Raw genomic sequence first — 19,650 nt, forward strand, 5'->3', positions numbered from 1 at the left:
GTTAGTAGACCTTTATAGTGAGTTTCAAGCAATTTTAAGCTTTCCAGCCCTCAATCTAACTGAATGCAAATGTAATGTCAATGTTTTGGGAGGAAAAGCTCTAAAAAAAAAAAAGGAGAAGCTGAAGACCGAAATGGAGGTATCCAAATATTTTGCATTCAGTGTGAGTCCAGAAGAGCTAAACAACGAGGAGTGTAGAAGTTCCCCACAACAGGTTGCTTCCCTATTTTTTCAGGTTTAAAATCAGTTTTTCTGCCCTGATGCAATGGCATGTTCAGGTGGCCAAAGGAACAGTGAACAGTAGCATTTAGTACTATGCTGAATCTCCTCATACCCGTGTGCTGATGTGTCTGTTCTGCTATTAAGACTGAACTTGAGAAGCTCATGCTAGACTGATGTTCAAGCTAATAAATCTTGAACAGTACTTTTACTGAAACCCAATTAGGAGAGAAGATGCCAAAGTTGATGGAGGTTCTAGACATACTGTGAGAGCTATGAAGATGAGGAAAAACCATATTTGTTTACAATTAATCCAAGGGAATTTATTTTATGTTCCTTTCAGCATGGACAGCTTTGGAACACCTGTATGAATTAGTACCACCAGCTTTCAAGGCTTCATCAACCTCCAAAGCTGTTAACCCATTTTGTGAAAAGGCCTTTTTGCATAATTCTGAAGTTTACATTATTTTTTAGTTTTGGGTAACCTTACCTTTTTTTTAACGTCTGGCAATTCACCACTTACCTTTGTGCCATTTCAAGCTATTTATTGGACTTGAACGACTTGAACTGCAAAAAATAACTGGAAAAATTGGGGTGTTCTAAAACTTTTGACCGGTAGTGTAATTTTATATTTTTTCTAAATTGGAATTTGAATGATATGATATATTATTGCAGCTTTATAAATAGCACTAAAAATGAAAGCTATTTATAAAGTGCAAAAAATAATGTTGGTGGTTTTATACTGAAATCATTCCACTTCGAGTATTTTTTTTCTACTAGGGTGTGCTCTAATACTTCTGTCATAACATGCTTTAATTGCTTCATCCTCTTTAAGTTTAGAAAGCTGCAGTAGCACGTACTTTAGAGCTATTTTATTAAACGTGTTTGTCTAAAAATATAAGAAACATTAACCTGTAGTAGTTAATAAGAAGACACTCTGGCTTCACAGTCACATAATTTCTGCATGAACAAAGATTTCGAATAAACCTTAAAAACAATTTAGCATATAAATGTTCATCTAACCACCTGTGGTTTGGATAGTGCTTTTGACCTTTTTTTAACATTTGCTCATTAGATGATTGTTATTTGTCATATTATGTTGCAATATGATTTGAAGAGTTAAATCACAGCACACTGTATTTATGAGCTTGATTGTTTTGTGTAGTTTAATTAGTTTTTATTTGAAATTGCCTGTGTCAGTCCCATGTAAACACAGTGTGAACTCCTGAGGCTGTCCAGGAACGGTGTTGATGATCCAGTTGATCGTTTACAGAAAGCATGGCTTGCATCTCACTGTTTACTTTCTGCGGCATCAATATTATGCAATCTTTGGAAACGGACTTCATAGTGGAACTTTCCCAGAGCACACCCTCCCCTCCAGGTGTACATGACGTGTTTGATCTCTGTAGTACTGACATCTTGGAAAAGATTTGACAGGCCCTGCTCAGATCTTTAATTTCTCTTTTTATCTCCTTTTAATTAGATGGCACTAATTCTACCTGCAGTCCTGATTCAGTATGTTAAACATGAGAATCTATTGCTAGAAGGCATGCACAGCAGGCAGGTACAATATCTGAAAAAGGGGATCCTTGTTGGATGAATAGGTCCCAACAGGCAGAACAAGGTGATCCTATCTGATGAGGTGGTTAGTTTGTGTCAGCATTATAGTTATGGCCTGTTGTCAGCAATAAAGGGCTTGAAACCCTGCCCATAAAAAAAAGAATTCAAAAATTGCTTGCATATGTATAGAGTTGATTGTTTGAAGTAATAACTCACAATAAGGAAATAAAAACAGGGGTAAGACCCATGCTTGAAACAGGCTTAAAGACATCAGTCAGTGCTGTTTATTTTAACAGTTTAGTAGCTCTTTCAAACAGTGGCTTCCTAGAAAAAAACAAACACAACACTTAGGCTGATGCTGCCTTTCAGGTGCCTACAACAATTTGTGAAACATATTCTACCTATGTCACATATGATGTTTTTACTGTTTTTGAAATTCCAGAAGCCAAATCTGTTACACCCATGGTCCAGAAGTTGGGTCATCAAAAAAATCAATTCATTATTAAACTCAAAACCCGTTCTATGACGCGACAGTGTTCTAGTGTTTGGGAAAATCCGTTCCAACAATCGAACGTGAACGTTGCACTAGTGTGAAGAAATGGATCTGGATGCGCATGCGCAGTGGCTATGTTTGCGTTCCTCCTCCCTCCTCTGAGACTGACAGCCCGTTAGCTGCTGCTGCTGCTCACCGGCAATGAGACAGCAAACACGGACGCGATACGACAACCTGAGATGGACTTAACGAGTACTTTTTTACCACTACAAAGACGGATATTATTTAACACCGTCGTCCATTAACAGCAGAAGGCGTGTCTGATTCATGTTTCGGTCTCGGAGGTGTAAAAGGAGACTCGACGTCCGGGAGAAGGAATGGATGCGACGGCTGATTTCCTGCGACACGCACCGGCCAGCTAAGAGGCTTGCAGATTCGCGTTGAGGAGCGGTTGAGTGCAGCTGAATTTGCTCTCGGTTTGACTTATTTCTCCGTGCTTAAAGTGGCAGCAATATCCTCAAAAATACAGTAATAATCGGGAGGGGGGGTGAAAGGATACACGAAGTTCCAGAGGAGCGTATCTAATCGACCCAGCGCAGCTTTAGCTAGCCAGCGGCTAGCTGGATTTCGCATTCTGTTTATTTATTTTGTAATCGATTATAGTGTTGTTTTGATTATCCTGCAGCTTAGCTCCTGCAGAGTTAGGAAGAGGAACACCGCCTGTAAGCTTGGGTTTTAGTCTGACTGCAGCTGGGAGCGGTTGGCTTGTATGTGTGTGTGTGTGTGTGTGTGTGTGTTTGTTTTTGTTTTTTTAAGACACGTTAATCACATGACTTTTTCACTTATGGCTCGTTATTTGAGCTAGCTAGTAGGCAGCGCAGCTTTTTGGCCTCGAGAAACTCTTTCAGCATAAAAATGCACCACCAAGACTTCCCCGGAGACCAGTCCGGGACCGGGAGCCGGAAAACGGCTTACCACTACAGGAGAGGTAGCAGCGGGGCGCCCCCAGCCTCCTCCGCAGCCGGTGTCAGCGCAGTGGACGACAGTCCAACCCAGCTTGGATCCTCCTCTCCTGGACTCCACCATCAGCCTCAGTCCCAAGTGGCTGGAGCTCAGGTGAAGAAGAAAAGCGGCTTCCAGATCACAAGTGTCACTTCCGCTCAGATAAACGTGAGCGGCAACAACAGCTTGGCAGACGATACTGAGAGCTACGACGACATGGATGAGTCCCACACTGAGGACCTGTCCTCCTCTGACATACTGGATGTGTCCGTGTCAAAGGCCACTGATACGGGTGTGCCGGAGAGGAGCTCCTCTGACGAGACTTTGAACAGCCTACATGGAGTCGACACGCCTGGACTGGTGTCACCCAATGAGCCTCTCCAGCCTCATTCTATCCCACAGGGGTCTCAGCATCACCCCTCTATGGTAAATGGGACTGTGCATAATCAGTACTACCCTCAGCAGCACAGCCAGGCCCACCATCATCACTCTGACAGCTTAGGAGGAGGTGAAGCATCACTGCCAACACTTCCCATTGCTCCTTTGGCAAGCTCCAGCCCATCTATAGCTTCCAAAGTTGGTCTTAACCAGCCTCAGAGGCCACCAGCAGTGTTTAATAACACTAAAACTGCAGGGGGGGCAAGCCAGCCTGCAGCCTCTGTTGTTGGTGGGGCAGCCACTGATCCACTTGTACAAGGCAGTGTGAACATTTCTACTGTGTCTGCTGTTGCTGCTGCTCCAGGTTTTGATAACACTAACATCGGTGGGCAGGTGGCTCCTGTTGGTGGAGGAACTGGTCCATCTGCTGCTGCTGCTCCTCCTCCTCCCAGCACTCAGGCTCACCACACCCAAACTCAGACAGCCACCGGCTCTCGCTTCAGGGTGGTCAAATTAGACACGAACTCGGAGCCGTTCCGCAAAGGGAGATGGACTTGCACAGAGTATTACGAAAAGGAAGTTCCTCATCCTTCTACGGCGGAGGCAGCAAAAGGTGCAGAGGTGGTTGCAGACCCTGAAGCAGGTAATGCTGGCATCAGTCCAGGTGTAGCTACCATACAGCCGCCTCACACCGTGCAGCCCTATCAGCCACCAAGCCAGGACTTCACTAGTCCACAAGCCATGCAGAGTCCACTGCAGGGACTGGCACAAACCACACCTGTAACCTATGTTTCACCTCAGGAGGTTGTTGTAGGGAAGCCAGCAGTTCCTGTCAGTATCCCTCCAGCATCACCACAGGTGACACCACAGGTTGGTGTAAGCCAGCCTCCACTAGTAAAACCCCAGCAGGTGCCCTATTCTGTGGATCCTCACCAGCCTCAGCCACAGGGAGGGTATCCTGCACCTCAGCTCCAAACGGGGGTCAGACAGCCAGACTTTATTCAGCCCACCGCACCTTTCCAGACACAAGTCCAACCTCCATTGCCGCATGCCACGACTATAGTCTCTGTGACGCCACTGCCAGGGGTCACGGTGCAGCAGCCTGTAAGCATTACCCAGCAGCTGCCCCATCATGGTCAGGTTGCCCCATCTGCTACAGCAACCATTGCCGCAGGACAGCCCCAGACCCTCTCAGCTCCACCTCAACCCCAGCCTCATCCACAGCCACAAATCCAACCCCCTTCTGCTGGCACCATCCCCATAGCACCCACCCATGGGACCTCCTACATGCCTCTGACTGCGCTGCAAGCTGATCTTCAGCCCATCCTCACGCCAGGCACGACCTTCACCCACGTTCCTGCTGGGGGGAGTGCCATAACAGCGTCCCAGCTGGAGGATGCCCAGAAGCTTCTGCTCCAGCACCAAGGTCTGCTCGGGCTGCCCAGGCTGGGGGCTGCAGCAGGTGGAGATGGCGTCGCAGAAGCTGGCGGCGCTGCTGGAACTCTGGCCCACATGGGGATGTCAGCTGAGGCCAGTGCCTTCATGGTGGCTGCAGGCCTGAGAACTCATCATGGTGAAGGAGAGGAGGACAGGTGAGGATGAATGGCTTGTGCTACCTAAACTGTTTGATTCTAATGTAAACTGTGAAGGTCTTTAATTAAACAAAAGGCTATTCTTGGTACATTGTAGGCAAAGCTGAGGTGCAAACAAAAGAAGTCTTTCCCATTCCTGTAATTTCTTTTTTTTTTTTTTTTGCACATCAGTGGTACACACTCTGGTCTTGTTGTTTAAATCAGAACTAGAAGTTCAGTGTCACATGTGCTTGATCCTTTGTCCCTCGAGGTCCCCCTGACAGCCATCAGCACACCAGACATCAGGAAAAAAAAGCCTACTGGACACTGCTGCTGTAAAACATCAGTGGCTGCGGAGCTGCTGACTCACTGAGGGTGCTTGTGACTCAGCAGATGCCGTAGCCTGTTCATCCCCCCACCCCCCCATTTCCATCCACCACCATCTACTGGACACTTGTCCCATTTTTTTAGTCTGAGTTGCCTTTCCCTTCACTCTCCCCTTAGGTTTAATCTTTTATTAGACACCAGGTCTGTTGATATGTGCCACCTTGGGGAGAACTGTGCAGCAGTTTATTTATATGCAGACAAACCAAATGCTCATTTTCTATAGTTAGTAGTTTAAAAAAAAAAAAGAAAAAAAAGAAGCAAGCTTGGTTTAAATGAAGTTGCTTTCCAGGGGGGACTTCCCATGACCCATTTGAAGATGGTGTGGAAATGTTAGCGTCTACATTGTAAAGTTGTGTTGCATAAATCTAAACACTGTGGCGACAGAGAGAAACAGAACAGTGTCATGGAAGCGGTCTCCTGTTACCATAGTGCTGCCCTGTGAGCTGGTTAAGCAAGAGATCCATGTTGTGAGTACAGTTAAACCCCCCCCAGAGTGTAGAGGGTATTTGACTGACTGCCACCAGCCTCCACTGAACACCTCTAGGAGAAAAGCACAACATATTCTGTGGATGTTGTGGTGTTTTTGTAACCAGCTGTTGGCAACAAGTAGATAATTTTTTTTTTTTTTTTTGCTTCCAAATTGTCAGCAGCAAAAGAGAGAATATTTAAAGCTGAATTCAGTTATCACACCATGATTCCAGTCGTCTTCTTGGCATTCGAGTTTAAGAAACAGAGAAACAAATGATTGCTGGCTTAATGTTGACGTAATCTCAGTAACGCTGAGCCACAGACAGAGCAGGACAGTGTTCGCTTGTGAAGGCTTTTGTCAGCAGTTCGTGGCACTCCATTAAGGCTGTGTGCAAGTGCGTTTCCATCTATCTGTTTGTCAGTCAGCTTCTTTTCTTGCCATGAATCAGCCACTGTCCTGCAGCAGCAGACAGTCTTGCTCTGTGTGTGTGTGTCTGTGTGTGTATCATCTTTGTTTATAGTCATTGTCCTGTCATGCTGCGATCAGGCTGTGTGTTTCTGTTACTGTCACAGCTTTCTTTCCACCCCCTCTGTCACCGTCTCTTTTCTTTCTGTTTCCTTTCTTTGTGAAAGCGTCAGTGCATCATGCCAGCTGTCTGAGGTGATCTCTCTTCTCTTAGACACTAGGGCTTTTATTGTCTTTCCACTCTTAAGATGCTTCTTTCTTCTCTACAGGTTGTTACCTTAATGATGACTAACATTTAACTAACATTTGTACACATCCCGTTGTAGATGTAGCTTTTCACAAAAAATAGGGTGGAAATTGTTGTCTGTGGCTGTTTGCTTATTGTAAACATGTCAGTGGGTATCGCTGAGGAAAAATATTTTCCAAAGAGTTTCAGAGGTCTCTTTCCACTTCCACCTCTGAATTGACACTAATTCGTTATCCTGGGTGATCGGTTTCCTGTTGAGCCCAATCAGCCCTGTTCACACTCAATATCATTGCTGCTGTGTGTCAGAGTCCAGATTGGGTCTTTAAAAGCTGTCACGTTGCAGCTGTCAGGAGGTCGAAAACGCTTGATCTAGCACAGCTGCGGACACGGACGCTGCCAAGTTCTGAAACAAAGACGCAAGGGTGTGTCTGCAAAGGATCCTGCTCTCGTTTTTTATATCTGCCCCTGTGATGTTAATTAGTAATATCACAGCAAGACCAGGGTCCTCCTCCCTAGGGCAGAATGTCAGTCTGCTGTAATTGGACTTTGGGATTTCAGAGTGGAAGGAAAACACTCATGACCTTCTCACACAAACACACTTCTAGGTGACCGTGCACCTGCCGTCTGTGTCCTCCACACATGTTTCTCCATTTCTGTCAACAACACTGTGTAGAAGTGCGAATCTGCAGAGAAACTGACCTTAGGAGCAGTCTCCTTTTAAACCTCTGCAGGTAGTTTCAACTCAGAGTGCACATGGTCTCCTGTGCAAATGTATTCCTTTTACTTCCTTTATGTATGATGCCGTTATGTAAATATCTGTCATGTGCTCTTTTAGCCTTTCAGCTGACTGAATGTCAAAGTTACCTGAGCTTTCGGTTTGCTTGCACATTTTGCATGGATATTTACCCATACGACTTCATCCTCAGCTGTAAAAGCTAGAGGTGTGATCTAGTGATTTATGGCCTGTAAACTTTTACACAGCTTCTTTTTTTCAGCTTTAGATTAGCAGCATTGTGTCTCAGCTTGAAGCTTTCTTCTGTGTTTTACAACCCTTTTCAATGAAGTCCAAATCCTTGGCAGCAGTTAAAACATTTCTTCAGTGCTGGATAAATTCCACTATTGTTATTGATCATTTTTAAGAGTCTTGATCTTATCTGATTCATGAGCATCAGAGTGTAGCTCTTCCTTCGTGTTTAAATGACTCCCTTTTAGATATTTCAGCAGAAAAGGGCCATATGAACTTGAGATGTCCGGCTTCTTAAAACCTTTTCAGGTCATAGAGATAATAAGCAACCTGTCAAACTGTATTTGTAGTTATACTGGCTCGGTCTCATGATTCATGTTTGCTAATATTGGCACACCTGCTTTTAACTGACTTGTCATTCATAGCTAAGCTTTGACAAAGCAGAGGAAGTCCCCGACGGCTAAGATTAAACATGACTGTAGCTGGCATCAAAGAGAAGTTGCTCTGGGTGCCCTTTTATTTCAGGGAAATCCAGCTGAGCACTCCCACAGTTACCAGGAGAAGGTTTAACAAGTCCAACGCAAGTAATATGCTGTTTTTTGTTTTTGTTTTTTCAACTTTACCTGGAAAAAGCAAATGTTACGAAAAAAAAACCCCTAATACTGTTCTGTTAATGGCAATGGTATTAATCTTTAAAACAGTCATAGTGCAACACACATTTTTGCACCATGACTACCACAAACAAGCTGAGACAACAAATTAAAGAGTAAAATAGAAACTTAAACCTGACAGTATCAGACTCTCAGGTGTCCAGGAATGTTTTATTCTATTTTTGCATCTGGGTGTTGGATGTAAAGCTTTCAGTGATACTAGTTCCTAAATGAAACCTTTTGAGGTCTTGTCTTTTCCACCTACTGCTTCCTTCAGGCTGTTCAGTAGCATTTATGGTTTCATGCCAGTTGTACCTGTTGGAGCAGTGTGCTTCAGGTGAGTGACTTTTGCATTTTTTTTGTGGTTAAGGCAAACCGACAGACACACCTGTGGCAGATGGCCTCAATGCCAGTGGTTCTCAAACTGGGCAAACAACCAGGTGACAAATGTGATGTGAATTCAGGGCTGTGTAATTGTGTTTTGATTTTGGAAAGTTTCTCGGGGGGAGATACAAAGCTCACATTTAACCTTACTGCACACGGAGAGACTTGGAGCAGACTTCTGATCGGATTTTGTAATTGATACCATAGATTTGTCTACAAGAACGCTGAGGGGTAGTTTTTATTCAGTTTGTCTTGTTTATCACATGGGGAAAAAAAGTTAATTGTCAAAAACTGTGATGGGAATTAACACTGATTAAAATTTTTAATGTGTGGGGTGGTCCTCATTTTCTGAGGAGGGCATGCCACCCAAAAAAAAGATCTCTGCCATGTGAAATGTGCTCAGTTCCTTTTACATTCCCATCAGATGAAAGCTTTGGAGTAAGCTCCACCAGCACATAACTTTCCTCCATCACCTCATCAGACACTTCTCCTCAACTTCAACAAGCATTCAGATCCAGCTTTTTGTGAGATTGACCAGGTTTCTCTTAGAAAGGATGTTTGGCTTCCAGGTGCCTCTTCAGCTTTGTATAGCAATACGGTAGCATTTGCTAAAGTTAATTGAAGCCACAAAATGGTAGCTTTCACTATAGTTTCTGCTGATAGTGTTATATCTCTTTATTTGAGGTGGTGAGTTATCTGCACTGGTAGTTAATTGTTAGCTTATGGATGGGTACCAAAGGATGGTAGTTTTGATTCAGCGTGTGCATGCTTGCCTGTGTAAATTTATATCATTTGCACAACATGAATGCAGAAATACTTCCTTTATATACAGTGCTGATATGTAAATATCTGTCATGTACTTATTTTAGGGTTTCAGCTGACTGAATGTCAAAGTTACCTGAGCTTTCAGTTTGCTTGCAGCAAATATTATGGGGATATTTCTTTATGACTTAATTCTCAATCGAGTGATTTACTGCCTGTAAAACGTGCGCACTCGCAGCTTTATATTAGTGACATTGTTTTGTAGTTTGACTGCCAAGCATTTGGATTTCATTGAAAAAGGGTAGTAAAGCCTCAATGGCACTGAGAGCCAGTATTTAATTGGTTATGGTAGAAGTTTTGCCAATACCAAAGTACTGACCGTTAGAAAGCAGCAGCTAATTTCATAGCATTTAATGAGAATGCAGTTTAATGACAGTGCGCATGAAGAGGTGGTTTTAGTTAAGCAGGTTAACACCAGCAAGCTCCTCACAGGTTGGCCTGCTTAAAGCTTTCCTGATCATTTCAGATAATACACCCTATGATAATGAATTGCTCACAGCTGTAAATATTTTCAACAGGAGAGATGCCTCAGATGCTGGCAGCAGAGGTAAAGATGGAAAGTTTCATTGGTAACAAGGTCTGTCAAAGCTAGTATTAACTACTCTTATGTCATTGTTTTACACCCACATACACAGCAGCACTGATAATAGTATTGATAAGTGTCATTGAGTAAATCAATAAAATCAGAATGATACCCACCCCAGTAAAATGCATAAGGAAATAATCACATTTTTTGCCCCCCCCTACACACGTTTTATTGTTCTTCTTACTATCAGTCAGAACCTTTTGATGTGCGCTAATATAATTATATAAATTTCATCCATATGGTTTCCACATGGGAACCACTTTTCTTGATAAACCGAGCTTCAGTTTTTCCCACAGGAAATGTTTGCTTTGATTAGAGAAACATATGAAATCACAGATGTTTTCTGGCAAAAGATGGCTTTGTTTTGCAAGTGGAATCAAATGGTTTCAATGGTATTTGGGGTCATTTCTTTGAGAGAACACAAAGTCTTTCATGAGGTCAAACTCAATGAGTTCAAAAGCACAAGTTGTTCCCTCTATACAGATATGTCTGTGAAGTCTTGTGAAATCCTGCAGCAGAATTTGTCTGGAGTTGGCCAGCTTAAAGCCTTTCCTGCAGGCACCTCTCCAAGCACTCTCATCACAGGTGTATTATTTGAACTGTGAACTGCCGCAAGAGCTCAGCAGGTTTCCCTTTGTTTGAGTTGTCATTCCTGTTTTGTGGTTCCTCCAGAGATGGACAGTTTAGCTCTGATTCAGGTTTACTGGGCGGCATCTCCTGTCATGAGCAATAAGTCACACCTGAGGGCCGTTAAGTCGTTTCTCCGGTAATTAGTTTTTGCATCACGTCACGCTTCAGTAGAGACGTCGACTCAGCTGTTGGTCTGCTCTGTTGTGCTGCTGCTGAACCACAAGGTGGCAGTGTGGGCTCATAAATGATCACAGCTTTGAAACGTGGTTGTTTATGTAACCATAATATGCTTTTAGAGTCACTGACCTAAAATATGCCTTACAGCTAAGTAGACGCATCCCTCCTGCATGCGGTGCACAAACAAAATGAGCAGTTTTGGAGCTTCTCTGTGCTTGCTGTCAGAAATCGGCATGTAATAACTGTTTGGACGGTTGCTGCATGCAGGGGTTGTTATGAGTTATCCCTGGGAAGGGTTTGAAATGCACTGGAGGTTATTTCTGGGATGGATTTGCTCCTATAAGCATATTTGCATCAACTTGTGGCATAAATATGCATCCCTCTGCCTCAGTGTAGAAACATTTTGTATATAGTTGCATTTGAAAGTCAGTAGATGAATTTGTCATGGCACAGTGTAATTTTTTTGTGTGGCGACAAACCTTCATTCTGCACATTAACTTCAAGGTCATTGTGGATTTATATGTGGCGTAACCTGCTAGAACATGCTTTTCTTTTGCACGCAAATGTCTGCTGTCTACAAGCGCATTTGATTTTTTGTCATGTTTCAGAGATGATAGCACAGTCTCAAAGTGCATCTTTGTGTGTGCGCGCGTGTGCGTGCGCGCGCGCGCGCGTGCGTGTGTGTGCGTGTGCGCGTGTGTGTGTGTGTGTGTGCGTGTCCTGTGATCAAGATCAGAGTGTCCGCTGGCTCTGACGGGTTCTGTTTTGGGCAGCATGCGTTGGGGTTTTAGGGCAGACGAGTGTCACGTTTCTCCGCCTTGTGCCTTCATGCAGAGCTGCATGCTCCTAAAGAAAGTCCCACACCAGTGAGATCATAATGTGGGTCCATGCATGTAGAAGCGTGTTTATGGCTTGAGCTGCTGGCATGGTTTATGGTGCGTGTATGTGGGAAGTTGTAGCTGTTTACAGGAGAGGGAGTTTATTGGAATGAGTGAGCTGCTGTTTTCCTCCAGGCTTTTGTACTGAAGGGAAAAGATAAGCAGGGAGGAGGAGGTGCATTTATGATTTTAACTGGCTGTGTCACAATAAATGTGGTGTTATTTTCTTTCTTTTTTTTCTTTTTTTGTTATATCCTCTGGCTTTTCTCACACTGACCTAAGAGGTAGAAATGTGATGATATTGAACATGAATCCATGCATTTATGGTAGGTAACTGAGCATATAGTAACCTCATATCCTCAGCGTAGGTAGGAAGTGGGAGACTGCTTGTACTACTGAAAGTTTTGTTTTTCCAGGTGTAAAGAGGATCTACTTTAAAGTTTCCACATGCTCAGACTAGGGCTGCACGATTTTGCATAAAATGAGAATCACGATTTCTTTTGCTTAGAATTGAGATCACGATTCTCTCACGATTTTCTTTTCCAATATAAATATTTATTGCACTTATTAACTGCACATCAACTTTGTAACAGTTGAGACTGAACATAAAAACAATAAACATAAAAACAATAAATGTCTCACATTTTGTCGTTGCCGCAAAATGTTGTACTGCTTGAAATTCCGTCTCCACCGTTGCTCGACACTGCGTGTATAGAGCAGGTAGTGCAAGAATAGAAAAATACTTGTGGGACGGCACTGTGTAGCGTTTGTCTAGGGTGTTGATCATTTTCCTAAATCCCTCGTTTTGCACAGTGTTGATGGGAGCCATATCTTTGGTCAGGTGATAAGTAATAGCCTCCGTAATTTCTTTGTGCCTGCGGGAGTTCGACGTGTATAGGGAAGCGCTGTATAAGGTTCCCGTTGTTGATGTTTGGGTGGTTGACCGGGACGGATTTTCTCCTGTCACTTTCTCGTCATCCCTGACGTGTTCTCCGTTGTTTTTTCCTTGCCAATTTAAGCATCACACGGCACAGCTTCTGTATCACGTGGTATAAGGCTCCGCCCTTGTCATTTGTTGAGCAGGAAGAGTGAGCGCTTGTTTTCATGCAGATTACGTCCCGGATCAAAATGCGGTACAATCGTCATTGTTGTCTTTTTTTTTTTAAATCGTTGTCATTTGGAAATGAGATCGCACATAAGTATGAATTGAGATCGCGATTTTCTAACGATTAATCGTGCAGCCCTAGCTCAGACTACATTCTTTAAGTTTAATTAAAGCTGATCTCCACTAAACTCTTCTCTACTAAACCGTCCAAAATGACTTTAAACTATTCTTCTGACAACCCAAAGCACATGGCGCATTTCTGAATTCATCGTCTATAGCCCAATGCTGCATCTTGGAATTTCCTTTTAAAGATACCTGTTATGGAAAAAAAATCCTTATTAACTTAATTCCTTTTCCTTTATTCCACCCTTCTTCTGATTGGCTGACCTTCACAAACAGAATGTTTGAACAGCAGGTGCGTGGGACTGATGTGCATGAAATGACAAAGTCTCTGAGTAGTGAAAACCATCTGAAACAAAACATTTCAAAATGTGGAACTTTGAAAATCATGGCGTAGTATGGTCATAACGCCTGGCTTTTTTAATTATTTGAAAGGCTGATCCTTACAGCTTCACAAAGTAAACTCTGTAAGGAGCGTAACTAATCAGTACATGTTTACAAAGCCTCAAATATATCCCTCTAGATGTACACAGGATTTCTGACTGTCCTTAGTTATTATTTTGTGAGCCGGTCATATTGGCTTTAAAAAAATTTTTTGTAAAAGCCCCTCTATCATATAGCAAACAGTATATTAATGGGTATATAAATCCAGTGTTTGTATAGCTAATGTATGAAAATGTCTGAGACAAGAGGCCCAAGCAGGAAAACCTCTGTGGCACATGCTTGATTACTATGTTAATAACTATTTATCTATAATTAATTATTGTTTTTAATTTTTTTTAACTCATCAACACTAAATAAATGAGTATAACCACAGACATGATTCTAGATTATTGGATACTAGCACATGACCATGCTGCCTTATTGTTTGGCCTGTTTGTGCTGTTGGTAAACTGACACACTAAATCACACTGAGAGACTAAAGACATGGTGTTGGATTTGGTTTATATGCTAAAAGTGGGTCATTTTAGCCTGTTGCCAGATTGGTGTGTAACCTTTGTGGTTATACATGAGAGGTCATTGTCATTGTGAAATTGGAACATTAGTATGCTTTGATAAGGTGTTGTAGCAGCATCAAGGCTAAAATGGGGCCTTTTCAGCCTTTTGATAGCTGGTTGCCAGGTAATGTGATGGCATCATAATATTTGATATAGATAACAACCTTTAGAGAACTAAGCTGTACCTCTGTGCCAATGTTGGTTGTTCAAATACAAAAAAAACAAACCGGCAAATAGATTCTGTGTGTTATAGTGAAAAAGTAATAGTAAGAAAGTATAGAAATTAGGCTTATTTTTTATGGGGGGGGTAATCACAATCTGATCACTTGACATTGATTGGATCATTAACACAAAATAAACTCCGTTATTGTTATGCATTTCTAGTTCATTGATTACAGACTAGCATGCTTTAAGACAGCTCTACATGGGTGTTTTGGTAATAGTAATGTGGAATATAATATTGGCGATGTTTGTATTGCGGTTTCAGTTTCAGTGCTGAGGAGTTTCTGTCCCAAAATAAACTTCAGGGTGAACCCGTGGCTGTGTTTCTTCAGGGGGACTCTGTGCAATCATTACCCTACACCTGCTCTCCTGAGCTTCTCCTTTCCAGTTTCTCTGGTCTGTTTTTGAACATCTTTCACTCTCACATGACAAGAACATGAGCATTGTAGCACCCGTCCAAGAAAAGCATTTCCCCCTGAAAGTGAAGCGGTAAAATCGTAATTGTGTATGAAGCCTCTGCGGTTCTCACTGTTCAAACACATTAAGTTCACTACGTGATGCCTGCTGACCGCAGAGAGATGCAAGCAAAGTTTCTCAACTGCTGGTGAGAAGATCTTCACTGTTACTGTAGTGACAAGCAAGCTCACTGTGTTTCCACCCAGTGCTCGAACTTAAAACAAAACACTTACCCATGTGACCGAGGCTTGGCAACATAACTTCCTCTATATTGTAATTGTGTCCAAGGTTGTGCAATATTTGGATGTATAATCATTTTAACCCATGGATTATAGTGAGTAAAGTGTGCAGGGGAAGGGCCAGCATCATTCTGGGTGCTTGGAAAAGCTTTTCAGTACTACAGAAATATAGTCAGGCTCATAAATATTTAAACACTGGCATAATTTCAGGTATTTCTTGTATACTCAACCACCGCAGTGGGCTTGAAATTCAAGGTGTTTAACAAAAAGATATTGCAACACCTCCTAGAATCACAGGCGTTGTTATAGACCTCCTACCTTCACAAGCTTAAGTGGTGAACTGGTGATTGACAATCGATTATTTAATTGTTCAATTTGGGTTCCGTTTGTTGGGAACTACACTGTGTAACTAAATTTACAGACATTCTATCGACCACATGATTGCAAGAGTGATGCCTAAATTCCTTCATCGAGTCTTGTCATTCAACGTAATTTGTGAAATTTTTAAAACATTAAAGTGACATCTCCCATATTTTCCTTATTTCTATTTGTTTGATGCGGGTAAGATTTATTGCAAAAAAAAATTTTTCTTCTTAAACCTGTGTCCAGTGGTATAGAATCTGGATTGACAAGTTTATAAGATCACTTCTAAGTTTGCGCGTAGTCCCACCTCCAGTAATATGAATGGATAGTCATAGAGGCCTATCAACAAGTCAGTGATCCCCTGGCAACCGCTGGTCAATGGTCAAAAACCTTGCTATGTCCTAGTTTGCATTGAAGACACCAACTTGTGTCTGGAACTGCTTGCTAAATGCTTGCAAAGTCTTAATCATTAGTTATTAGTAATCTCTGGCTCTCTTCCACTGTGTGTCTTTTTTCCTGTCTTCCTCCCTTCACCTCTAACCGATCACACCAGATGGCCGCCCCTCCCTGAGCCTGGTCCTGCTGGAGGTTTTTTCCTGTTAAAAGGGAGTTTTTCCTTCCCACTGTTGCCAAGTGCTTGCTCATAGTGAGCCATTTGATTGTTGGTGTTTTTTGTATTATTGTAGGATTTTTACGCTATAAAGCACCTTGTGTTGTGAGTTGGCGCTACATAAATGAAACTTTATGTAACTTTATGTCGAAGAGTGCGACACAAACTGGAAACAAACTTTTACCATTAACATTAGTCATGCCATTTGAAGCATGTTAGTTACAACTTTAAGTTACGACTAGTAATCACAGGGAGGCTTTTGGTGCGGCACCCTCTTGGCAGCTGATTTTAATTAGCAAACATTTCCAACCAGTTGAAGAATACACCTTTTTTCGCCCTAGTGACTGTCAGGGGTTTTCTGACTGGTAGGCTTGTGTGACCGAGGCCACCTATTGCCCACAAACACAAAAAACGAGCTAATCGCATAATCTCATTCAAGGAGGTAAAATCTGTAGATTACAGTTATCTGTATCACATTCAGTCTTACAGTCTCCTCCCTTGGCTGTTTCTGATTGTTGTCTCCTTTTTTGGCAATTATTTATTGTTGCACTTGCTCCTCCCAGCTTTATGGGGCGATCGTGGCTCAAGAGTTGGGAGTTCGCCTTGTAATCGGAAGGTTGCCGGTTTGAGCCCCGGCTTGGACAGTCTTGGTCGTTGTGTCCTCGAGCAAGACACTTCACCCGTTGCCTACTGGTGGTGGTGGCCTACCCGGTGGCACCAGTGTCCGGCAGCCTCGCCTCTGTCAGTGCGCCCCAGGGTGGCTGTGGCTACAATGTAGCTTGCCATCACCAGTGTGTGAATGTGTGTGTGAATGGGTGGATGACTGGATGTGTAAAGTGCTTTGGGGTCCTTAGGGACTAGTAAAGCGCTATACAAATACAGGCAATTGAAATTGCCTGTATCATCATCTGCCATAAATGGCAGATGATGATAATGATATCTCTTTTTTTATGAGGAGAAGAGGCCACATCTGCACCATCACTAACTAGTCGCTCAGTCTACATCTTGCTGTCTTCCCTCCCTTTCCTGGACCATATGGCACTGAGGCTGGTTATGTAAGGCATTGCGTGCACGGCAGTGAGCGATTCTCTTTCGCTTCACTGAGCTTCAACCCTGAAGGTCTGATGCCATGAGACTTATTGGAGTTTTGTCTGTGTTTGGGCATAGATCAAGGCAAATTATCCTCTGCTGCAGACGGGTAGAACGGTGGCTTTCATCGCTACCTCTGCCCAGTCAGGTGTTCCACTCTTCAAAATACTAAAATGACTCCATTGCCATTCCAAATTCAGTTCAAACACACCTTTGTTTTTTCCACATTTGGAAAAATTATCTGATGTCATCTGTTGCTGAGTAAAGGACAGAGTTAAAGCCTCCCAAACCGGATTCTGCCAGTCTGCATACATGGCGTCAGACGCACACACAAACATGATGCACATGCCCAGGGAGACACACACGAGCTCACGCCTACCAAATACTCGAAAAGAAGTGATGTGGAAGGAGGTGGGCGACGTGCAGCATGGAGGACGGGAGAGATAAAGAGAGGCATGTAAGGAAAAAGATGGAAGCAGAGGAATCTTACTGAGGGATAAGCTGAATACCAAAGTGTGTGAATAATTCACTTTGTTGAGCTTTTCTGAATGCTGCTGTTCTCCAGCTGCTCTGTCACGTCCTCTGCTATCAAACCCTCTCATATTTTTATACATTTAGATTGGTTTTGATAAAACACACACGCACGCTATAGCTCAAGTGTTCAGGGCTCTAGTCTAACTTTTTGCCGTGGTTGCACTGGTGCGCCTAACTTTTTTTCTTAGGTGCACCAGTGCAAAAGTTAGGCGCACCCAAATTTTTCAACCACATCACTTAACACCACAGTTTTGTTTTTTGTTTTTTTAATGTATACAATATTGATTTGTAAATGATTAACCAGCAATCTTGTCAACACAAAGTTCTTTATTTGGAGCACAGTTCTACAAGAAAGACAAGTTACTGAAAAAGTGCTTTGCTTAAAGTGCTTTGACACTCTTTGGCAATATTGTAGACAATGTTAAACTTGATCATCATCTTGGACTCCTCTGACAACCTGTTTGCTGCCACTGAAAGGTAGTGGGGAAAGGGGACACTTGGGCAGTGTTTTTATTGCGGCATATAATGTGTTTTCTGGATACACTGTGCTTTTTCAGCATTCAAAGGTTGATGGCTCCATTTCAGAGCACTGGCTAGGGCTGTTCGATATAACGATATATATCGGATGACGATATAAAAACGTCTATCGTTTCATTTTACGCTATTGTTTGTTTTATGGTGTCGCAAAATAAACTGTTTACGGCAATATTTTTTCATTATTTTGATGGTCACTGTAGTGGCTATATTAATTTCCTAAAGTTCTCTCTTTCTCTTATATTTAATATAACCCCACTACAGACGGACAAGCGCTTGTTTTTATGCGTTGTCATTAGCAACAACGACGGTAAAACCACCTCATGTCCGCTTGTTTATTTTCCACATAAACCTTTCACAATAAAGCTCAAGATCCTGTTGAGACTTTTCAAAATAAACTGAATCACGTGAAAGATGCAGAGTATTTACGGATGAGAAGCAAAAAAGAGCCGTCAGGTGCTAAAAAATAAACCTTAGACTCAAACGTTAGAACAGGCTTTTCCCCGCAGCACGCTGTGTAATAAATACTCACAAAGAAAACGGCGGCCGTTACAACCTATGTCTAAAAATGTATCGTTTCATGCATCAGTTAAAACACTCGACTCCAGGTACGCGACGCCCAGCTGGAAACACTTCACGCAAGTCGAGCTGCCCGACATTCACAGAATTTACAGAAAATGTTACATTTTTGTGATTTATATCGTTATCGGACGATAGATGTCTTAATATCGGGATATGAGATTTTGGTCATATCGCACAGCCCTAGCACTGGCTATGAATTTCAGACAGATCAGGCCTTAACTAAATGAAAAAGTTATCAATCGTTCTTTACATTTTTTCTTATTACCCACAGCTACATTCACCTTTGTTCGGCCTAGGCTACTCACTAGGGCTGGGTATCGTCACTGATCTTTATAATCCATTAGATTCCGATTCACAAAGTCCTGATTCGATTCGATTAATTTTTGACTTAGACAGTCAGAAATATTATAATTCTGATCATTTATCAGTACTGACACTTGTGAGACTTCATCAGAGGTGTAAGCATCACAGCAGATGCCTTTGTGTCAAAGTAACGGAGGATAAAACGGAGAAAAATATGAAGCAGGCAGATAACCTTAAAAATATTCTGCAGTAGATCAAAAACTGAGGAAAACCATGAATCAGCATATGAACATTACCTGATGCTGCTGAAGTGAAGCAAAGCAAAGTTACAGAGATGTTATTAAAGACACAGCTAAGTGTTTTGCAATTTGGCATCATTTTAAAAAGTTTAAATTTCTTCGCTATTAAACAGAAATTAGGTCCTCTTGTTAGAGGTCATTTTTGGGGGGGAAAAAAACAAAAAAACAGCAGCACTGTACATGACTTGTGCGTAATTAGCGAATGAATAATGCAGAAAACAGAGATTTGAGACAGAAAACTGTTCTTGAAGCACATTGAGAGAAAGCGCTGTGCAGCAAGCAGCAACCTGCAGCTCAGAATATAGCGCAAAAAA

General features: G+C 42.4%; 1 protein-coding gene across 1 annotated transcript in view; it reads left to right on the forward strand.

Moving 5' to 3' along the window:
- Positions 1-2,430: 2,430 nt before the first annotated feature.
- LOC100701007 (TSC22 domain family protein 1) overlaps positions 2,431-19,650 on the forward strand; it is a 28,868-nt gene continuing 11,648 nt past the window's right edge. Inside the window, exon 1 of the mRNA XM_005452369.3 lies at positions 2,431-5,244. Coding sequence (XP_005452426.1) covers positions 3,188-5,244 — 2,057 coding nt within the window. The 5' untranslated portion in view covers positions 2,431-3,187. The remainder of the gene's footprint in view (positions 5,245-19,650) is intronic.

Source organism: Oreochromis niloticus, linkage group LG23, assembly GCF_001858045.2.
Source record: "Oreochromis niloticus isolate F11D_XX linkage group LG23, O_niloticus_UMD_NMBU, whole genome shotgun sequence".
NCBI classification, from domain to species: domain Eukaryota; kingdom Metazoa; phylum Chordata; class Actinopteri; order Cichliformes; family Cichlidae; genus Oreochromis; species Oreochromis niloticus.